This window comes from Cydia splendana, chromosome 5 (assembly GCF_910591565.1).
Source record: "Cydia splendana chromosome 5, ilCydSple1.2, whole genome shotgun sequence".
Taxonomy (NCBI): Eukaryota; Metazoa; Arthropoda; class Insecta; order Lepidoptera; family Tortricidae; genus Cydia; species Cydia splendana.
The window spans coordinates 13,682,725-13,705,506 of NC_085964.1; the positions used below are offsets into that span (position 1 = coordinate 13,682,725).

General features: G+C 38.7%; 1 protein-coding gene across 1 annotated transcript; it reads left to right on the forward strand.

Moving 5' to 3' along the window:
- Positions 1–9,234: 9,234 nt before the first annotated feature.
- On the forward strand, positions 9,235–19,983 carry LOC134790800 (phosphatidylserine synthase). Its single transcript, XM_063761755.1, has 7 exons — positions 9,235–9,550; positions 11,171–11,429; positions 11,542–11,852; positions 12,163–12,417; positions 13,312–13,534; positions 14,324–14,373; positions 16,819–19,983. Exons 1-6 carry the CDS (start codon positions 9,372–9,374, stop codon positions 14,366–14,368), a joined length of 1,272 nt encoding a protein of 423 aa, XP_063617825.1. The 5' UTR covers positions 9,235–9,371; the 3' UTR covers positions 14,369–14,373; positions 16,819–19,983.
- Positions 19,984–22,782: the final 2,799 nt, after the last annotated feature.

Consider the following 22,782-nt stretch of genomic DNA (forward strand, 5'->3'; position numbering starts at 1 on the left):
GCTTATCAATTAGTTATCATTTAATATAAGAAACATAAACTACAATATCCATTGAGATCACCAAAGTGGGTCACAGTTAATAGAGAAGTTTCATCTATCAAAATTGAATTATCAAAATATGTAATTTATCTAGTTTTTACCATAAGAAACATGACACGAATGGCGGCTGCCTTTTTGGCGCGACAAACTAAGTATTTTTCTTTCACTTTATTCAATGGTATTTTCATGAAATCCAAAAAAAACACCAGTAGGCTATCAAAGCTATACGAACATTTATGAGTAGGTAATATGATATTTGAAAAAAATGTGGAATAGCCTATTATTGGAGGAATACTTCTTATGAGTTGCGGAAACACCCGGTATAAAGACTTGTTTACGTAAAAGCCGTTGAAACTGCATTTAATGTCAAAGATTATCTCCTAACTTTCTACTTTAATAAATAAGTTATAAATGAATAGCTTCGATTTATGATGATGGATTTAACCGGTGTTAATTCTCGGTCGTGTATGAGACATACCTATTTTTAAATCTAAGTATGTGTGCACTGTGCAGATTTAATTTTTAGGGTTCCGTACCCAAAGGGTAAAACGGGACCCTATTACTAAGACTCCGCTGTCCGTCCGTCCGTCTGTCACCAGGCTGTATCTCACGAACCGTGATAGCTAGACACTTGAAATTTTCACAGATGATGTATTTCTGTTGCCACTATAACAACAAATACTAAAAAGTACGGAATCCTCGGTGGGCGAGTCCGACTCGCACTTGTTTAATATCGGCCTCGTGGCTCCCAATTACAAATTCCCGTTTTTATAATAGTTTCAAATCTTATCTCACTTACTGATTCACGTTATTATTTTATTTGTATTAATCAATCTGTACCTATAAGTATCCAAATGGGTGATTCACTCAGGTGATCTTAGTGGATATCGTGATCATTAGTTATTATTCTATTTTAATGTCAAACGAGGAAACGGGCTATTACAGTAACCGGCATTCTCGAGCGAACCACTTTAAATGTGCCGTTCACTTAAATAACTTAATGCTCTAATTTGCCGGCCCCTCTGCACATTAGTTAAGAGTGTTAAAGCTAAACACGTACATCTACCTATAGTGATTGAAACGACGGACTACTTAGATGACAGTCCATTTTCAATAACATAATTTTACCAGTGATATTTCACATTTATCTTTGAGCACAAATGAATTATTTTACAGCACCTTTTGTCATGGTCCGGTGTCTGTAATTTTATGTTTTAATTTTAAACGATAGCAGTGGCGTAGGTAGGCGTGGGCAAAGTGGGCCGTCGCCCACGGCCTCGCGACCCAAGGGGAGTCCCGCGCGAGGCCCTTTCGGGTACAGTGAAAGAAAAGGGCCTCGCAGATGTGATTTACGGCTATTTTAGTTCACGCTACGCCACTGAACGATAGTCCAGTAGGCCTTAGACAAATCACTATACAGTCGCCATTAGATATAAGTAGCTATCGGAACGGTTAAGGTGCTCAAAAATATCTCTTTAATGTCTTGATAATAGAGGAGTTGTTGAGATATTTGTTAACACTTTGGCCGCTCCGGTATATCTGATGGCGACTGTACGAAATCTGGAATAAAACAGCCAAGTAAGAGTCGTCCGTTGCACCTATTTTTTACGATAGACTTTAATTTTGTAGATTTCAATTCGTACCTACATATTTTATCTACCTACACATATCATATACCTTCTATGCGTTCAAAAACCGTAAATTACGGCCAGCATAAAGATAAACTGCTTTGTTCGATATTTGTATCTGTGAAAATGTTATTCTTATTATTGTGTAATAATAAAATCCAAATCGATTCGAACATCGAGCTGAAAAACAAAGGAATCTGATTTGACCTCTGAAAACTGAAACTGAAATGAAATGTCAATTGCAAGCAATTTTGAAAAATCTCGCGTGTTACCGGTAGAGAGGTAACAGAATAGCGTTTCGTTTCGTTTTCTGCAAACGATTGTCATCTTGGCTAGGCCCTCCAATATCCGCGACATGCGACAGAGCAACGCCGCAAATGCGGTTCCTGAACACATCAGAGCTTATAATATGTTTGTGGATAAAACAGTGTATGTAACAGTAGGTACATAATTAGGCATTAATACACTCGTGTAATCGTACTATGAAACTCACTTCGTTCGTTTCATATACCCACACTCGTATTTTAATGCCTTTCATTATGTAGCAGTCCCATAAACTAATATTAGGTAAATTTTGAGTTCGATTATTGCATAAGCAAGAGCACAAATATTATAAGTAACACTACACCAACTACTTGCCACTTATAAAAAACCGATAAGTAGAGTTAGACCGTGAAAAGTCTGCAGCGATTTTGATAGCCCACGCAGTGCAAGTGTCATTTTAAACGTCAAACTTCTATGAAATTATGACGTATAAATAACACTTACACTGCGTGGGCTATCAAATCCGCTCAAGACTTTTCTTGGTGCGACTTTAGTAATTTTATTACCTAATCAATTCTAGTTATTGTGAGCGAAACTTAACGTCAATTAGGTATTGTTGATAGCTATCATAAGTTATAATAAGTTAACAAGGACTCTAGCTTCGACCTAATTATAAGACTCACAAAAACTATAGTCCAAAAGCAGAGGAGTCAAAGGACTCGAGTCTTAAGCGGTCAACACTAGCGCTACTTGCGATATATTTAGATATTTGTTTGGTCAATCAGGGTTTACACCGCGTTTTATTTATCACACGAGTGCTTTAACCACAAAAACTAACAACAAGTAAGGTATGACGCTTTTACCAATGGCTCTAACTCGGGAGACTGGGGCCCGCGTCCTTGGACTGTGACCTACAATATGTGTACAATATATACCGTTGTCAACTTGTCACCCAAATGACCTTTCCTTAAAATAATGCGCAACTGTTCACAGATCTATAGGTAAATACCTAAAAATACATACCAAGACACTACCTACAAGAAATACCTAAAAATACAGACCTGTAAATACATACCAAGACAGTACCTACTGAGTTGCGTAGGCACCGTAGGCAGTGGCGGATTTGCCCTAAGGCCAAGTAGGCCCGGGCCTAGGGCGGCAAATTGTCACAAAAAATTCGCTGATGATAACAATAAATAACTCAAAATGTAGTAAATATGATGGGTGATGAGAAAGGGGCGGCTACAGGGCCTGGGGCCTAGGGCGGCAAAGACTGCAAGTCCGCCACTGACCTCGGAGTAATTAACAATGGAGCCGCCATTAACAGGCGTTCCCCTCTGTCGAAAATGGGCGGCCAACGGTCAACCACATGTCAGCTATATGTATGGACTGACGTTTATCTGACATGACGTACCTATACATTTGATGTGCCCCTCTCCCGCAAAAACGGCAGACTATTTTGTACCGAAAATTGTAGACATGGCGTCTCCGTTGGTTATATCCTCTAAGCCACTGACCGTAGGCACGGCTTCGACGAGAAGACGATCATACTAGCGTTGCATAGGCTAGGTCATGGCGTAGCTTGAGAAGACCAAAGAATTTCAAAGAATCTAGATGTTCTTTATTCTGTGGCAATAGCATGGCTTTAATATTAATATTTCTAATACAATCTTAAGTTTAGAACTTTAGATGATAGTGGTGCCTTCAAAGCTATGAGCTACTATACTGCAGGCCATAAAGGTTGAAATAGTTAAGAGTACCTAAGTTAAGGCGGGCGGTATAAGGTGTAAGGCAGTTGATGTTTTAGTAGTTTGAGGTATTGTTATAGTTGGCAGAATATTGTTTGATATTTATATCGGCGAAAACCGAGCGAATCTATCTAAGTATATTAGTACTAGTAGAATGTGTCACAAGGGAGTTAAATGACATATTTATGGCGAGGGCGTACCTACATTGGATCCTGAACGTCGCGACGCGAAGGATCTAAAATAATATCCTGAGTGTAGTGAGGTATTCAAGTGTTAATTCGCTCCCGGTACTGAGTTTGTATGGCGAGAATCGGGAATTCCCGGTTCCGGTACCGCATTTGTATAGAAAGCCAGTACCGGGAGCACTCCCTAAATTTGCTGCCATGTGACACATACTCCTTTTCACACCACCTATGAGGAAAATAAAAAAAGAACAGCGACCGGCGCACACACTTGTGAGCATTTGACGTTACCCACGTCAGACAGCCCTGTGTAAATAGTCATAGGACAGAGTGCCACTTTAATTCCTCCCAAGAGGCAAAGTGGCAAACCAAACCTCACATCCGAGTATACTATAGGTGGTGTGAACATTTATTTGATTAAATTACAATATTTGTTATTGGGAAAAGGTGCCTAATATAGTTTTGTTATTATCGCTTTTTATGAGCTTTTATAAGGGAACGGGGCCTTATTAAACTGAGATGCTACTTTATAATATAATGTGTAACACTAATTTGATACATATATATTAGAGGAGTAACAAAAAGCTTTCATTACAAACAACAATGTCGCATCCTGTATGTACAGCTTATTTCATTTATAACTGAGCAAAAACCGAGTTATAAATAGACTAAATAGTTGCCTATTTTACGTACCTAATTAGTAAGATGTACCTATTGTGGTAACTCGAAAGCGGGGTCATTTTGAAAATCGTTAATTTAAATTAAACCAGAAGCATTTCTTTTCTTGCAACGCTTGATACCAAAGCATCTTGCTTACCGTTGCTAGGAAAAAATATTGCTAGTTTTTAGTAGATATTTGCTTTTTTCGATATTATCCCGTTTTCACACCTTATAAGTGCCTATAAAAAGAGCTTATTTTATTACATATACACGGTCACCGGGCACTTTTTGTAGGTAGGCCGACCAATTAATGCTCCTACAAAAGTGCCCAACGACCGTGTAGATGTAGGTAATAAGCTTCTTAACACGCTTTGCCAATATTCTTGACGTGATTGATGTTCTGAGATAAATGAACTCAACAATCTACACTAAAATAATAGTTATTTACGATACAAGTGCGGAAAAGAGGAAATTCGAAACGAGTGGCGATAAATTAAAACACGACCGAAGGGAGTGTTTTGAATCGACACGAGTTGCGAATTACCTATTCGCACGTGTATCGTAAACTTTCGACATACGCACGAAAAGTGCTATTTTACGCACTAGTGCGGGAAAATAGGACCATATGTACTGTAAAAGTATTTACAATTTTAGTCGATTGTTAAAGAATATATATAACTTTTCACGAGTGCTGTAACAAAGGCAAAAATATTAAGAATAAGTATAAAATATATTGTAATACCTACTAGAAGTGGAAAATTGTACGCCTTTTGCAGAGGATGGAATGGGATATCTAATATAACTAAGTACCTACCTAATATGTTTGTGGACAATTTTATATTATTTATATACAAAATAGGTATTCTATTACTCATGTAATAGGTAATACCTACTTTAAACCTTACATGATTGACACAAATTAATATGGTTTTCGCATATTTATTATGAATTTATGAACTAAATGAGACAGAAGCAATTAATGTAATGCAACGCTTTAATATTTTATTGTATACTTTACACTGAAAAATAAACAAGAGTTGATACTAACAAATAGTTTCAATTGAGTACCTGCACCCATGGTATAATAATATACTCCGCCTGGTACTCCATTCCCGTCTTTTCTAGGTCACCTAACTGACACAAGCCTACGTCATCATGCGACAGCCAGGGGCGTATTTACCATAGGGCCAAGGGGGCCATGGCCCGGGGCGGCAGGCCGCAGGGGGGCGGCGAAGCCGCCCCCTTGCGGCTTTTTCTGGGCGCCTTTTATAATCAAACTTAGCTATATTTTAATTGACATTTAAATTAATAAACAAACGAACGCTTCAAACCCCACCAATTGCTAAAAATATCTACCAACAAGTACCTAAATTAAGCAACATTTTCGTTCAAGAAGTATTAGTACGGCGCAGTGCCGGATTTACCACTAGGCTGAGTAGGCTGAAGCCTATGGCGGCAGATTTTAGGGGGCGGCAAATTTGGGTCAAAAAAATATTTTATTAGCTGTTCAGATAGGGTCGACCAGAATTTTGTCGCTCCCCTATTTATTTGTAAAATTTAAATAACAAGCCTTGTCGATTTTGCCGCCCTCTGTCATGTCAAGACCCTTTATATTGAGACAGACAGACGGCCGGACGGACAACAAAGTGATCTTATATGGGTTCCGTTTTTTTCCTTTTAAAATACGAAACCCTAAAAATGTACCTACTATTTTCTCGAAAAAATTTCGCGCTCGCTACGCTCGCGTTTTCACTGACGTGCCTAACATTATTTGTGACCCATCTGACTATATACATACGGGCGGTTCTTGTGTCTTCGTGGTATTGAATCTCACTAAATTGTTCCGATCCCATGCCGAAACTCAGTACAGATAGAGTGCTCTCGATATCAGGTACAAATACAATACTTTTCATGACTTTCCAGCACCACAGAATGAGGGATAATGGTACGGCCTGTGTAATACGCATCCCTACTACTGTCGTCTGCATAGCAATGATTATCATTGATATGCAGCAATGACAGCACAGAACCTAGTGCAACGCCAGCAGTAATGTCCACACTATCGGAGCAGCTTCCGTCTACTATACGGCTCATGTGCGTCTACCGGAAAAAAAGCTAGCGATCCATTTGTATAACATATAGTCCCTCGAGCAGACTCGATGCCAGACCCGACCGAACTCCTTAGCTATATCCAGCCTGACTGCCATGTCTCACCTTGATTCTCAATGGCCAAAACCCAGCAGTACCCACCGGTCACCGATCAGATCAGGCAAATATAATGAGGTCGCATCGTCATTGAGTGACAAAAACGGCCCATATAAATCTGTATCTAGAATAGTGACATTAGTGACGTCACCTTTCTGCACTCAAAAGAATAAAAAAATATCTACGTTCCACTATCAGCGGAGAGCGCCTGAATAGCTTAACTCTTCTTAATATATAGATGGTCAAGCAAATCTTGTCAGTAGAAAAAGGCGCGAATTTCAAATTTTATATGGGACGATATCCTTTCGCGCCTACATTTTTCAAATTTGCCGCCTTTTTCTACTGACAAGATCTGCTTGACCCAGTATAGAAGCTGAGCTGACAAACGTTTTAAATTACGACAGCGTTATTGATGATTTTGTCAACCAATTTGTACATAGGAAAACAATGTAAATGCCTATGTGAGTAAATGGTAAATGTTTAGTTTTTTTTTATTTCACACCCCAAAGGTACTTGTTGCAGGTTTTTTTTTTCTTAAATAAAATACTTTATCGTCACTGATGAAGGGGGCGGCAAATCAAAATGGCCCGGGCGCCAAATTTGTAAATACGCCTCTGGCGACAGCGCTATATGATAATATGCGGTAGCGCTATATATAGCGGCCATGTTATTGTGACGTAGGCCTGTGTCACTCTGGGAATAGAAGACCATGTTTTATTAGACTATGCCTGCACCATTCATAGAAATAAAGCCCTAGCCAAATATAATAAAAAATAATGTATCAAGGCCTATGCTTATGGAGGGTAGAGGTAAGGAGAAAAATCTATGTGTCTGAAAAGTGTCCATCAAAAAACCTTAAATATATAGGTATATGTACCTATATTACTTACTTTACTCTTTGGGTATATGTATTGACATCTCTAACAATTTTTTTAACAAAAAAAAATTATCACTGACAGCGCACTTCACTCCGTCAATCACGTCTAAAGGCCCCAGTACACAATGGGCTATCGCCGGCCAGTCCAAGCATAGTCCAAGGGACGCAGCCATGCGGTAGAATGAGATAGCAATATCACTTGCTATCTAACGCATAAATGCGTCCCCCAGAATGGCCGGCGATGGCCCATTGTGTACAGGGGCCTTAAGTTCATGTCATAGATTTAATATATAGAGATCCCGTCTCAGCGAGCTGTCACTGTTGCCACTTTTGTTTAGTGTACGATTAACAATGAGGCCCACCTTGCTGTAGCCATGTCGATACAGTCATATCGATAAACTATCGACATTTCTTGCAATTTTAATTTTACTTCAAAGGTTTAACGATACCTAAAATGAACAAAAACGCTTTTATTCTTTATTGTGGTTATCAGATCACAATTTTATCGTCACGCCGCAGCAGGGAACCAAGGGAAAGTTCAGATATTTAATTAAAATACATAAATACCTAGGGGCTGTCCATAAATTACGTCATCGATTTTTGACGATTTTTGACCCCCCCTCCCCTATAATCATCCAAAAATCATGCTTCAAATGGCCCCATTTCCTCCTACTTCATGCTACCGTCATCCGATGTCCAGACCCCCCCCCCCTAATTTAAAATGACGTAATTTATGAATAGCCCCCTACTAAAATATGTGTTCCGCAATAATTGAATTATTTTATTACATTATAATATATTAATTATCCATTAGCATTTCAATTATGTTTATGTTTAACGAAGATATTGAAGCTTCAATTAATCGCTATTTCGTTCCGCTGTGTAGCGTTTATCGATATATAACATGATTAAAATCGACGTTTTACATCCCTAAAAGAGCACACATATACGCTGTTACGTACACATACACAGCCTGGGCGCATCAAAAAAGGCAACACTTTATTTGAAGTCCATGTTGTCAACAGTATGGTTGTCCTTTTTTGACAAACGGCATTTTTAAAAGAGCGAGGAGAGAGAAATGATACTAGTTGCTGCGCCGTGAAAGAGAACAGAAAACGTTGGGCCCTTGCTTGTTTGTGCTACCCTAGCGCCACCGGAGAGAATTCGAACTATTATATTTACAGCTGCCAGCTGGACACTAGCAACAGTTATCCCATAAGAGATTGTTCTCCTTACCTCTACCCTCCATACCTATGCTAAATCGTAGTGATTATATTCCCTTTGGCCTATGTTTTGAGCATGACTGAAACCTTGGAGGATATAACCAAATGGAGACGCATTGTCTGTACTTTTCTGTACAAAACAGTCTGCCGATTTTTGCGGGGAAGGACACGTCAAATGTATACGTAACGTAAAAAAAGACATGTCCGTCCATACAATGTGTATGACCATTGGTCATACAGTTTCGACAGAGGGGAACGCCGTTAATGGCTACTCCGTTTGGTTATATTCTCCAAGATTGAAACCGAAGATAAATTGTTACATCTATAGAGCCCTTAACAAGCACTCGTTACATGCGCCATGTGCAATAATCCATTTAGACAGCTCTAAACTAGCAACAATCCAATTTATATGTCACTGTCATGTCAAAAGTCGCCACAGCCACCACGATCTGATTTTTTTCAATATTTGATTAGCCCGATGTCTGTTGAGAATTGGCTGGTTTCACCCTTTGCAATATTTTTATTGAGTGTATTATATAACTACTATGAAGGAGCGAAAAATGTCGGGACCCGCTGTGACACCGTCTTCTGAATATGCGAATGCCTTTAGTTCTATTAATGAACGACCGGTAGATGATATATCCATAGAATTTTTCTACAAACCCCATACTATAACCCTATTGGCAGTGTCTATTGCTTCGGTTATTTATACTGCGTTTGTCAGGTATTGTGATTTTGTTATTATATCATTGTAAATCCGATTTACCATTTATAAATTTAAAATTAATTTGTCTGATGTAACTAGCAGAAATAATTATCTTGAGGACTTAATATCCAACTTTCGACCCACCCTGGAAAATTTATCTTCTATCATGCATCAGCTGGTCTTCTCTACCGACAATTAAGTATAACAATAACACTGTCCTAACATGTCATTTTATAAAGGATATATTTAAGACAACTAATGCATCTAACTTTTAACACCATGTGTTTTGTTTATGGTTTGAAAAAGAGTGTCTAATTTACTGTAATTTCCATGATATTATTTCTGTGATTTTGTAAATGACTTTTGAGATAATGTTTCATTCAGCATGATTTTATTTTATGTTAATAAATATAGGTTGGGCGTGAATAACCTGACTAAGTCTGGTTATATATTCCTGATTATATGCGAACAAAATATTATATATCAAAATATATTAGGGGTCATCCATTAATTACATCACACGTTTAGGGGGAGGGAGGGGGTCAAGAAAATGTGGCATGTTGTGACAAGGGGGAGGGGGGAGTCATAAACTTTGTGACGTCACTTTAACTTCATCAGTAACCGAAAATGTATTTAAATTATTTTATATGCTAATTATCATTTAAATAACAAGGTTTTGAAACGATAATCGTTTTTATTCGTTTAATTTTATTTCTTAATCAGTTTTGGGTTATAAAATTACTAATATTTCTTTTGTCAAAAATATTTTAATAAATTATTAAATAAATATTTGCCGATTTCGTTGAAGAAATGTGACATCACACCAGGGGGGAGGGGTTTGCCAAATGTGACCAAGTGTGACAAGGAGGGGGGAGGGGTAAAAAAACCTAGAAATTCGCGTGACGTAATTAATGGATGACCCCTTATATATTTATGCAAATCATAGTTATTTGATATTTACGATGAAGCGCTGCACACACCACATATGCCATTCAAAGGTTTAGGATTGATTTACTCAGGTTATTTGCACCCTTGTAAATGTAAGTATATTTTTTTAGTTTTTGTTCTTTACTGAAGTCACTTATTGATATGTTTGTTTTTCGATAATAACTAAATCTGATACACCCAATAAATGGATATTATGAACACTAAATGATGGAATAGTAGACATCATTGTTTGCTTGTCGTTAACCCATATTGGGTTAGTTAGCTGTAGGTATACATTCACAGTCATATTGAAACAGTGAATTAGAATAAATTTATTAAAAGTGCCACTTTAATAAATGATGTAAACTTTCAAAGGTAGTCAAAATTTTACTAATTTAAAACATTTGACATGGGGTGAATTTTTGAATCAGATCCCAATAAGACTTTTTATTACTTGACTTTTGTTATATCTTTGTTAAATGACCAATCACATGGTGTATCTGTTTATATTATTTTAATTAAGTTTCTTCAGCAACATTGACAGTGCAATATGTGTGGGTAGAGCGGTATATTTCCTTAAACTTAGTTTTATTGGGTTTAGAAGATTAAACCAAGCCCATATTGTCTTTAACATAAACTTGTGTTGGTGTGCATGGTTTCCTAAAAATAAAATTAACAAAATTTAATTTATTAGTGTTTTTGTATTTACAGGGATGAATCAAGTATTCAAGAAAACATATGGTCAGGAATATGTTGTGTTGTATTTTTTTTCCTAATAATATCAGTGCTTACATTTCCAAATGGGCCATTTACAAGACCTCATCCTGCTTTGTGGAGGATGGTGTTTGGCATGTCCGTACTTTACCTGCTGGCTCTATTGTTCTTATTATTCCAAAGTTATTCTACGGTGAATGAGATAATGTACTGGATTGATCCTAACCTTCGTAATTTTCACATAGACATGGACAAGGTAATTAATGCATGTTTATATTTAATTTGGCATGAATTTCATGCATTAACCACGGAAAACGCAATAATGCCCTTAATTGATTAACATTCAAAAATAATTTCATTGTTTCCAGGAGTATGCTGTCAATTGTTCGGATATTAGTTTTGCTAAAGTTTGGTCCCATTGTGATATATTTGCCTGGGGACATTTCCTAGGATGGACGTTTAAAGCTATACTATTCCGGCATGCTGGCCTGTTATGGGCAATATCTATCATGTGGGAAATAACAGAAATAGCTTTTGCACATTTGCTGCCAAATTTTCTTGAATGTTGGTGGGATTCAGTGATATTGGATGTATTGCTCTGTAACGGTTTGGGCATTTGGTGCGGCCTGAAGATTTGTAAAATTTTAGAAATGAGAGAATACAAATGGGTCAGCATAAGGTGAGCAAATATCCATGGTTTATTATAGAGGCGAAATCACAGCGTTTTTACGTCAAACTGGGAAAATGGGTATAATTACCTTTGTGGGTTAAGCTGCTAGACAATGTATATCTGTAAATCAGTTGTCTACATAGAGGTCACAAGAGTAACAAACAATACATGTATATAGGAAATTTGCCATAGAGAAAGGAATATCTTAGGGCGCCTAAAGCAGTGCAAAACATTGCGGCTGCATGACTATCAGATTCGTATTTGTGCGATACTAATTGACTACACACATTATATTCATCTTACGATTTGTCATTTCCAGGGACATCTCATCTACTACTGGCAAGATCAAAAGAGCAATTCTTCAATTCACCCCTGTCCAATGGGCCCCAGTGCGATGGCTGGACCCTACCTGCACCTACATGAGGTTTTTCGCATTGGCCCAACTTGTTGTGTTTTGGCAAATATCCGAATTGAATACATTCTTCTTGAAACATATATTCGAAATGCCGCCGTCACACCCACTGGTCAGCGCCCGGTTGTGTCTCATCGGAGTCATTGTGGCTCCGTCTGTCAGGTAACAGCTGCTTTGTAATACTATTATGTTGCTACACTCCATCTATTACTAAACTCTCTAAAACTAACATAGCTATAAGTACATACTAACAATATCTATGAGTCTGTAAAAGTTACTTGAAATAAAAATGATTTATTATTTATTATTTATTTATTATAATTCACAATTCATAGGAAAAGTTTTGTAATTAGGTTCATGAAAAAGTAACGCGAGTCACGATTTTATTGCGTAGTAGACTAAAATTTCGCTAAAAATTTTAAAATCGCTATTTCGCAAAGGTAGAAGGTAGAGCCCACAAAACCTAAAAGTTTCCTGGGAGGGTAGGCAGAGATTACATATAATATAAATAAGTATCTCCTAAGTTTCTGTCATTTCTGCCATAACTTCTGGTATACTTCATATTTATTTTATGCAATGCAACTAGCGACTCTGTGACCTGTAGACCTCACAAACCCTATGGCTCCGCCATTTTGAAAAATTCCGACAACTGAATAATAAATATATATTTAATTATTGAACCTGCTCACAAAATTTCACGAGAATGGTTGAGAAATGCGACCTGTAGACGAAAACATCCGGAGATATGAAAGCATTCTTGTCCAAGCTGAAACAGAGACCTTCGCTAACGCTCAGTCAGAAATAAAACATATTCAGATCATAAGTAGGTATGTACAGTCGCCTGCGTTCGCGCCACTTTTAGACTCTCTTCCACTATATTAAGGTTCAAACGTGGAACACCGCGAACGCAGGCGACTGTACTTATTAGAGTTAGATATAAAGTGTATAAACCATTGACGCGATATTGTTATTGAATACACACACACAAATGCGAGTTTATGTAATTCCAATTATTCAATTTGAATATTCGATTACTCTCTCAGTTATTATTTTCAGGCAATATTACATTTACGTAACAGACCCCAATTGCAAAAGAGTTGGAACGCAGTGCTGGGTGTACGGCGCCATAATGGTAACAGAATCCATGCTGTGTATCAAAAATGGAAAACAGCTGTTTGGTCAGGCGCAGATGTGTAACGTCATTGTGTGGCTGATCATTCAAATACTAGTCTCAGTGGGATGTGTTTATGGAGTCGTCGCCTACCATCAATATTTTGCGGTAACTCAATTAATGCTTAATATTATTCTTAAATAATGCCTCTTCATATGTACGAGTTGCAAATTGCATTGACAGTGAATGAATGAATCCATTCATAAAGTGGCCATACAATTTTGCAGCTGGGTGTACCTAATACAGTTAAATTCATAAGGCCTGTAGATACATCAAATGACAATTAGGCATTCTGTCGTCGTTACTAATTCCTCTATTACCCTTTTCGCCGCCATTTACTTATTATATGTCCTCCTAAGGCCGGTAAGGCCCAGCCCCAAGGTCCTACCTATGGTACTTAATCAGTTCAATAAAATTTAAATCATATTCGATTGGTACAGACTACAGAGTAAAGTTGCTTTGTTTCGTTCAGTTTTTGAAAATCGACTCTATTACCTACACTAAAGGTTCAAATTTCTGTGGCAATAATGCATTTTTCATTTGTATGGCTGGGCCTTAGGAGGATAAAGTCACTATATTTCCTGCCCCACACGCCACGACTTGATATGTTATACGGATTGTTCACGTGCAATTTGTGACATGGCGTTGATGATTCTTTATTATTTCATTGACGTGGCAAAACAAAAATGTAATAACTGAAAATCATGGTCAATAAGATCTACCATATGCCATTGATACAAGATGCACCATTATGGAATTCATCATTATTGATAGATTTTTTTGAAGGATTATGTTTTGTGGTATTTTAGAACAGTACGCTATTGCAACCACCACCAGTGGGTTTTAGTTAGAGGTCTCAGATTTTATTCCGCTGATGCAAAATGTTTTAATTTACAGCCCCGGAGAGGATCAGCCACCGAGAGCTCCCGGAAAGACGATTAATGATGGTAAGACTAACTCGGAACTATTTAGCTCACATGTTTTAGAATTAGGCCCCATTCGCACGACAGCTTAAAAAGCGTTGCGTTAAAACCCGACGTTGGCGCTTTTTTACCGTTTCTAATATTTGTGTTCATATGAACGCTTAAAAATCACTTGTGAGTCGTACTGCCACGTACGCATCTCAGCAAAGCCATACTTTATTTGCTATTACGACGTATTATTTGAATATAGCTTGAATATTTCAGGAATTAGTAAGCATAAGTTGACATTTTTAAGGTGAAACTAATAATAATTTTGACGATTGACATCAAAAATTTACACTTAACAGCCAACTGACAGCAGCGCCGGCGCTTTTTTAACGCTTATGAGAACAGATACACGGAGTTCCGTATGATCAATTCCATTAACGGCCAACGCTCAACGCCGAAAATCGAACAGTGCTCGATAAATAAAAAATAAGTTCAAAAACTAAAACCCGACTACTGCAAATCGCGCTCTAAAAAGTATGAAACAAGATAGAATTATTATCTGAAATTATCATATCATATAGGAAAATTATAAGAGTTATCATTTGTTTATATATTTACAGAGATATTCAAAGGATCGCCGTGGACGTATGCCACTTTACCTTAAAGTTTATAATCGTGGCATACGTCCATGGCAGTAAATTTACAATGACAGGACCCCTCTATTCTTTTTGCTTACAATAATATTTGAAGTCACTTAATATTACTTTTGCGAGGGCGTCCTCAGTACAGAAATGCACGCAAAGCGCCGCATATATCAGGCTACGCCCGACAACCTTTGGCATGAAGGCGCCTTCGGCGCCTGGCTTTGGAACGCGTACAGCGAGCCTCGTACGTCGGGCTACGCCCGACTCTTTTAGTATGAGGGCGCCGAAGGCGCCCGGCTTTGGAACGCGTACATCGTGCCTCGTACGTCGGGCTACGGCCGACTCTTTTAGTATGGGGGCGCCGAAGGCGCCCGGCTTTGGAACGCGTACATCGTGCTTCGTACGTCGGGCTACGCCCGACTCTTTTAGTATGAGGGCGTCGAAGGCGCCCGGCTTTGGAACGCGTACAGCGAGCCTCGTACGTCGGGCTACGCCCGACTCTTTTAGTATGAGGGCGCCGAGGGCGCCCGGCTTTGGAACGCGTACATCGTGCCTCGTACGTCGGGCTATGCCCGACTCTTTTAGTATGGGGGCGCCGAAGGCGCCCGGCTTTGGAACGCGTACATCGTGCTTCGTACGTCGGGCTACGCCCGACTCTTTTAGTATGAGGGCGCCGAAGGCGCCCGGCTTTGGAACGCGTACATCGTGCTTCGTACGTCGGGCTACGCCCGACTCTTTTAGTATGAGGGCGCCGAAGGTGCCCGGCTTTGGAACGCGTAGGTACATCGTGCTTCGTACGTCGGGCTACGCCCAACTCTTTTAGTATGAGGGCGCCTTCGGCGGCCGGCTTTGGAACGCGTACATCGTGCCTCGTACGTCGGGCTACGCCCAACTCTTTTAGTATGAGGGCGCCGAAGGCGCCCGGCTTAGGACCGCGTACAGCGCGCCACGTACATCGGGCTACGCCTGACCCTTTTAGTGTCGCCTTTTGGACCGAGTCCGGTGCGTCACATAGGTACGTTTCAGTATGCTTCGCCTGACCACTGCGAATTTTAACGAGGTGAATATACTAAGATTACTAAGCAACTTTTACCATGGGACCAAACCCGATCTCGTAAAAAAATTTGCTGATTTGGACTTCTATACCTAATCACGTTATAAAATATTGCAGGTCATTAAAAAACACCATGTATATAGCGGCCAAACAAATTTCTTTTGAAAAATCCTTCTTGAGTATCGCCGTAGTCGCGTAACACGCGGATAGATAGAATCCAGAGCGATTGTAGATTCGTAGTTCGAATTACCTACCAGATAAATTAATGTTTTATCGGGTGCATGCAAGCAAAGCCGGGTGCAAAAGCTAACAATATGTATATATTTGAAATGTGCTAATTGAGCTCTTTCAAATGATATACAACACGTCATCATTACTTATTTTTATTTTTTTGGTTCGTGACTTTATGACCTCTAGAGGGCGCCGTGTTCATTTTTTTGTGACGTCATATAGCCTATAACCAGCGGACGATTAAGACGATTCGAATGACACGTCGTTTGTCAAATTTCAATGAGTACTTTAGAAGTTATGAGGGAACAGATGAACATACATACATACATACATACCCACAAGCATACCGGTCAAAATCATAACCCTCCTTTTGCGTTGCCGTAGTCGAGTAAAAAGCGCCGCGCTTAAAAACCGCCTTCGTGTAAATACATACATGGTTATCCATTTGTGTCATTCAAACGCTTTTTTAACGCGCGTCGAAAAAGCTGCCGTGCGAACGGGGCCTTACAGTAGGTATAAGAAAAATTACTTACTTGTTATCTATTGTTTCAGGATTGCTACACTACCGGAAGTGTTTACTATATGAAAAGAACATTATATCGAATGAATTAGATATTGATTATGATTAACTAGCAAATAATAGATATATTATTTATTCTAAGTAAACATGCGTCCGGAGAACGGAACAATTTAGCTGTGACTACCCAAGTCTGATGTTTTCTGAGTTTTAGAATTGTCTTTATGTTTATAGGACAACTTACGTTTTTGTCTTTGCTACCTGATTGCGTTAACCTTTTTGACGCCAATGACGGATATATCCGCACCGTAGGTCTAACGCCGAAAACGGATTAATCCGTCACAGACCACAGAGCAATACCTACGTGCATATGCATAAAGTTTAACTTCAGTTTTGCCACTTCGGTGACGGGGCGTCCGAGTGACAGACGAAGTTCGCAAATTTCCGGCATCTTTCTCTTTTACTCCAATTAAGGCGTAATTAGGGTGACAAAGAAAGATGCCCGCAATTTGCGAACTCCTCAGCTTTTGTTTGACACGGCGTCAAAAAGGTTAAATGTCGGCGTAACATTAAAAATATGGCAGATATTTTGTACCTGATATACTTAGTGTTTTTGAGGTGTGGACATATTATGCAGGCTCAATACAGACTGAACGACTTGTATTCATGGGTTATGGCATCAACCCCAGTTGCGACCACTTAAAATGGCTATTTAACTAATGGAAGTTTTCGATTTCCGATTGTGATTAGCAAGAAGTGTGTGGCCATGCTTCAATATAAGGCTTTGTGTAAGGTAGTTGACGGTAATAATAAGTATCAGCAACCGGGTTTTGAATTATTTATTAAACGCGGTAGAAGAGAAAACGATACCATAAAATATAAATAGGTACTATGTATATTCCTTTACTCTTGTGTTTCCGAAAGTCGAGCCTTATTTTATTTCAGTGAGCCTACCTTCGCTACGAAATTATTTATCTGCCTCTCTATCGCTCGAGTACTTATGCAAGAAGGACTGAGAGGCAGATACCGATTTTTCGATGTTAGCGGCCTGTCAAGACGCAATTGTACGATTCCAAATCGGCGACAATAGTCAAAATGCAGATAATTATTGCTCGAGAAAGTGTCAATATTACCGGCTGCTGGATTACAACTGTATGTATAATTGTAATATGTGTCGAGCTCTAGTCAAAGGTCCCACTTTGTCGCTTGTATCATAAGGACGAGAATTGCTTGTATCTTTATACGAATAGCCTGTCAAAGCGTCCTTATGGCAAGTGAGACTTTTTACTTGGAAATGACACACATCGTCCAAAACCAGCCGAGGTTTAGAACTGTACCCAAATAGTAGGCATTTTTTCACCAATTTCTTACTTTTGGAAACAGAAAAAGAAAATACAATCTAAATATGTTTATAATCCTTAACCATACATACCTAAGTGTATATAATAAATGTTGGCTTAAAAGCTGTGTGTATAAACTAATAGATAACTATGTAGATTAGTTGAAAACAATACCAAAAACACTGCTAGTTGCTCATTATGATTACATTGTGTGTTGTGATTAGTAAGAGTGTATATTGTCTGTGTTATTATATTTATAATATGTAAAGCCATAGCCGGGTCAAAGGGAATTTGAAATAGAGGAATATTGTCTAAGTAATTATTGCTCGAAAAGATGGCACCATACCTTTTGGCCTATCGTCGAGTAGATGGCGATACTTTTTGACATTTAACAAAGGACCATGGGCAACTTTGTAAGGAGTCTGGACCAATAACCAACAGAAATGAGAGTTAGGTAATTAAATACGTATTTTTATTATTTCATTTCGTTATATGGTCACCAAGCGGAATTCCATTGCAGAACTGAGATATTGGTATTTTAGTCAAAATGTCGTCATCCTTATTACCTAGGCAATATAGTCCTAGTAAGTAAAAAACTGGTGCAGGGTAGATGTCCGCGCACCGCCGGGCGAGCACACCGAATGGGATGCCGCGCTCACCCAGCGATGGACTCTATTGCCTAGGTAGTAAGGGCGACGACATTTTGATTAAATACCAGTATCTCAGTTCTGCTTGGTGCCCATAGAATGAAATGAAGTAAATAGAAATACCTATCTAATGATCTAATTCTCAACTCTGTTGGTATTGGGACCGTTTTGACGCATAGTCCTTTATCACATATCAGTGAAAAAATAAGGATCAAAGTCAAATGGCGTTCTAAAAGTTTTAATCATTTGTGTCGAAAGATGGCAGTAAATGTACTGACTACATAATTTACTTTGACAATATTCCTCTATTTCAAATTCTCTTTGGCCTGGTGTACATCTGGCTTTAAACGAGTAATAATAAAGACTGCTAATTTTAGATGTCGCTTATCGCTGCCGTCAGCCTGTAATAAAATTGGATACCGCTTTATTAGGCAGGCGTCCGGTTTTTTATCCCATAGCCCAGTATTTAGACCAACGCTTTTACCCAATACATATTATTTTCCATCAACTCTCAATATAGTCCTTATAGTTAGGGAGGCGAATAGGGGAATTTTCGGCAATACTCGAGCGTGGCAGTTTAAGATATGAGAGATACCTTAGACCTAATAGAACAACCTTGTAAAGTATTTAGCTCTATATGTAGTGACGCGCGCCTAGGATAGACGATCAGATTAGTAAAAAAAAATGGATAGTCTGAAATACTCGAGCGCCTCAGATTAAGATATTGGGGGTTGATTTTAGTGTTTAAAGACTAAATTTAACTAATCTGACGATAAGTCCTTGACGCCGCCGAGTTATAGGGTCGCGAACTTGTAAAAAAAAAACGTTAATCCGGCATTCTCGAGCGCGATATTTTTTTTTTTTGAAGAATGTAATTAAAACTTACTAAAAATACAAAATCTGCCGGTTTCCGCATGACCGGAAGTGTGGAGGAGCCATTTCGTCTTCCTAAGAACGCGTTGCGGCATATAAGTCGCGAACGATACATTTTACAAAAAAAAAGTTTAAATAAACAAAAAAGGTAATTTTATTTTACACAAAAAAGGTCTCTTTACATTTTTGTCCAAAGTTAAAACTTTTTGACTTGAAGCATCATAAAAACTCAAACTCCCGGTTTTTTTAGTATATCTCGAAAACTGAGGGTGTTAAAAAAAATTGATATGAAATAACGATGATTAAATTATGTGACTTTTATTATATCTCAATTTTTTTTTTCTAAAGCTTCTCGACAATTTTCGTGGACTCGGAAAAAGTTACGCGTATCTGTATACGAAAGTATTATTAACATGTACAGTTTCATGTATGTATATTATTCAATAGCCTGTTGATCCTCAAATTGTTTTTTGGACGTACCGTAAGCAAAACGAAGTGAAGAATTGAAGCAAAAAAGAGGAATTTGCCATAAACATGTAATACGGACTGAGCGCTTCGCGGAAATATGCCGTCCTACCAGTATTTTTCCTTTATTTCGCAACATTGATGGTGGGGAAAGAAGCGGTAGAAGGGAATTAATTTTCGGTACACCCTAAACCAAAAAACCTTTTTCGGTCAGATTAAGAGAACCCACCAACATTTTTGTCAGATTAAAAAAATATGCTTTCAGGATACCGAGATAAACCTCCCCTATGAAAATCTGACGCGCTCGAGTATTTCAAAAAAACTTTTTTTTTTTGCATTTTCAAAAATTCATCGTAACTTATCCTCACGCCGAAATCGTCAGTTTTTTTAAAGGAAGCTTCCTTGGGGCCTACTTAACACCCCTTCCGAAAATCTGTCGCGCTCGAGTAATTTGTTTTTTTTTGCATTTTTGACTACTTTATATGCCTACCCCCACCACGCAAACCGGCAGATTAGTATACCGTTGTTATCAGAGGCACTCGGGGCATACGTAGTATGAATATCTGACGCGCTCGAGAATGCCCAAGTAACTGTTTTTTTTAACATTTTTGAAATACCGTACACGCCAAACCCACCGCTAAAATGGTTTTTGCCATACGAGCTTTTCTTTTCGAAATTATTTTATCTTTCGATTTTGATAGGTCTCGACGGCGCCGTTGAATTACGCCATTTAGCTACCTCGCCTCCCTAACTATTACCCTTACACCCTGTCGAGGCGTTTGTTGCTTGCGCGTGCGTCCCATGACGGGCGGTTTTTGCGGCGGTGTTAGGTACATAATATTTCATGAAAGTGCCACAAGGACCTCTACGTTGCGATTTCAGCTCCGCCAACGCCTCCCAAATGTCCGAACACCATTGTTCCGTGAACAGGAAAGACTGCTTACGACAAAGAATAGCTAAATTATACATCTACATTTCGTGACTGCAGACTCGGCTCGCGTACCTAAGCTACCTATATTTTGTATGGCACTTACCGCCATCTAGGGACGTTTCTCTAGTTAGAGTTATTATATAATATTACACTATATCCCAGTGCCACACAAAATGTATGAGTCTTAGACCCCTAAGACCGCTCTTATACTGTCACTGATGTCATCTGTTCATACATATTTCTGATGTCTGTCTTGGTTGAACGCAACTAAGCTTTTAAATTGGCAGTCTTTATTATTGATTCACTTTTACATCGCTCGTATGTGGCATATAATATTATGAATGAAGGGCTGGGCTAAAGGTTATGATAACATACCTAAATCCAAACCAAAGGCCGCACTGGTAGACTCGCTGCTCGCTGGATACGTCGCGCCAGCCATGCCAGGGAGGCAATTGGTATGTTGACCGGAGAATCGCTTGGTATATTTGGGACATGAGATGTGTGTTGTGTAGGTACATTTGTGACGCTATCGGGCAATAGGTACAACTACTGCCTTTTGCCTGGAAACAGCCAATTTTATCATATAGGTATCTAATAACATTATAACACTTCTAATTTATTATTAGTCACAGGCCCGTGGCTGAAATCTGATATCGGAGTTAATTAGTGTTTAACATGCGTGTCGTATGTTCTTTCAAACTAGTTTGATCTTCCATTTTAATGACATCCGAGAAAGGATTTATCGACGGCCCTGAATATAGTTAGTACGCCTAATATTTAAGGGCAGTTTACTTATCCGTTTTGTTGTTAATTAAATGTCTATATCTACTCTAGTCTATGTCATTAGGTAGGTACATTGTAAGCGACAGAGCGCAGCTAGCACGTTTCGAGTCATTTTACGGAATGTAATCTTCCAGCACTCTAAAATATCAGAAGTCTAGAATATCTACATGTTTATCATAGGGGTATCAGGTTAAATCAATTTCATTCAGTCGTTCTTGTTTTGCTGGCAACGTGTTACCTACTTACAGGCGCCCGAGTTTCGATCCGGAGGCCTTGGAGTCGGAATTCTCTTTAATAGGTGACTCAGCTGACTAGCTAGCACTAGCACCATCTCTTTTATGCCTAACGTAAAGCCTTCGTCCTTCTCGACGTCATTAGTCATGTTACTTAACGCTTTTCTAGGCATAGTACGATTTATCGACCACATACGAGGCAAGAGAATTTCAACTTTAGCATTCCGATTTAAGGTTCAAATTAGACTACACTTTCGGAAAATGTGACTAGAAATGAATCATAAAAGCAGGATTAAGTAATTGGAATATATTTGGATTTTTTGGGAAAACCTTTTAAAGAGGCCTGGCTCCAATTTCACCACGGTGACAGGTGCGACAATTGTAAAACATCACTGTTGCTGACGTCACAGGCATCCATGGGCTACGGTTACCACTTACCATCGGGCAGGCCGTATTCCTGTTTGCCACCATCATTGTTTTATTTTAAAAAAAACCTTATTATATCGAAAAAAAAACAGATATACTTGGTCAAGCAGATCTTGTCAGTAGAAAAAGGCGGCAAATTTGAAAAATGTAGGCGCGAAGGATATCGTCCCATAGAAAATTTGAATTTCGCGCCTTTTTTTACTGACAAGATTTGCTTGACCAGCTATATTTCTCTTGCTAAGTTTATGACATTGTCACAAGAAACACTACAATTGTCACGAAATTCCGACATATAACTCAT

Coding starts and splice junctions, on each gene's coding strand:
- LOC134790800 (XM_063761755.1), top strand. CDS start 9,372: ATGAAGGAGCGAAAAATGTCGGGACCCGCTGTGACACCGTCTTCTGAA. Junction 9,551..11,170: donor ATTTATACTGCGTTTGTCAG/GTATTGTGATTT, acceptor TTGTATTTACAG/GGATGAATCAAGTATTCAAG. Junction 11,430..11,541: donor TTCACATAGACATGGACAAG/GTAATTAATGCA, acceptor CATTGTTTCCAG/GAGTATGCTGTCAATTGTTC.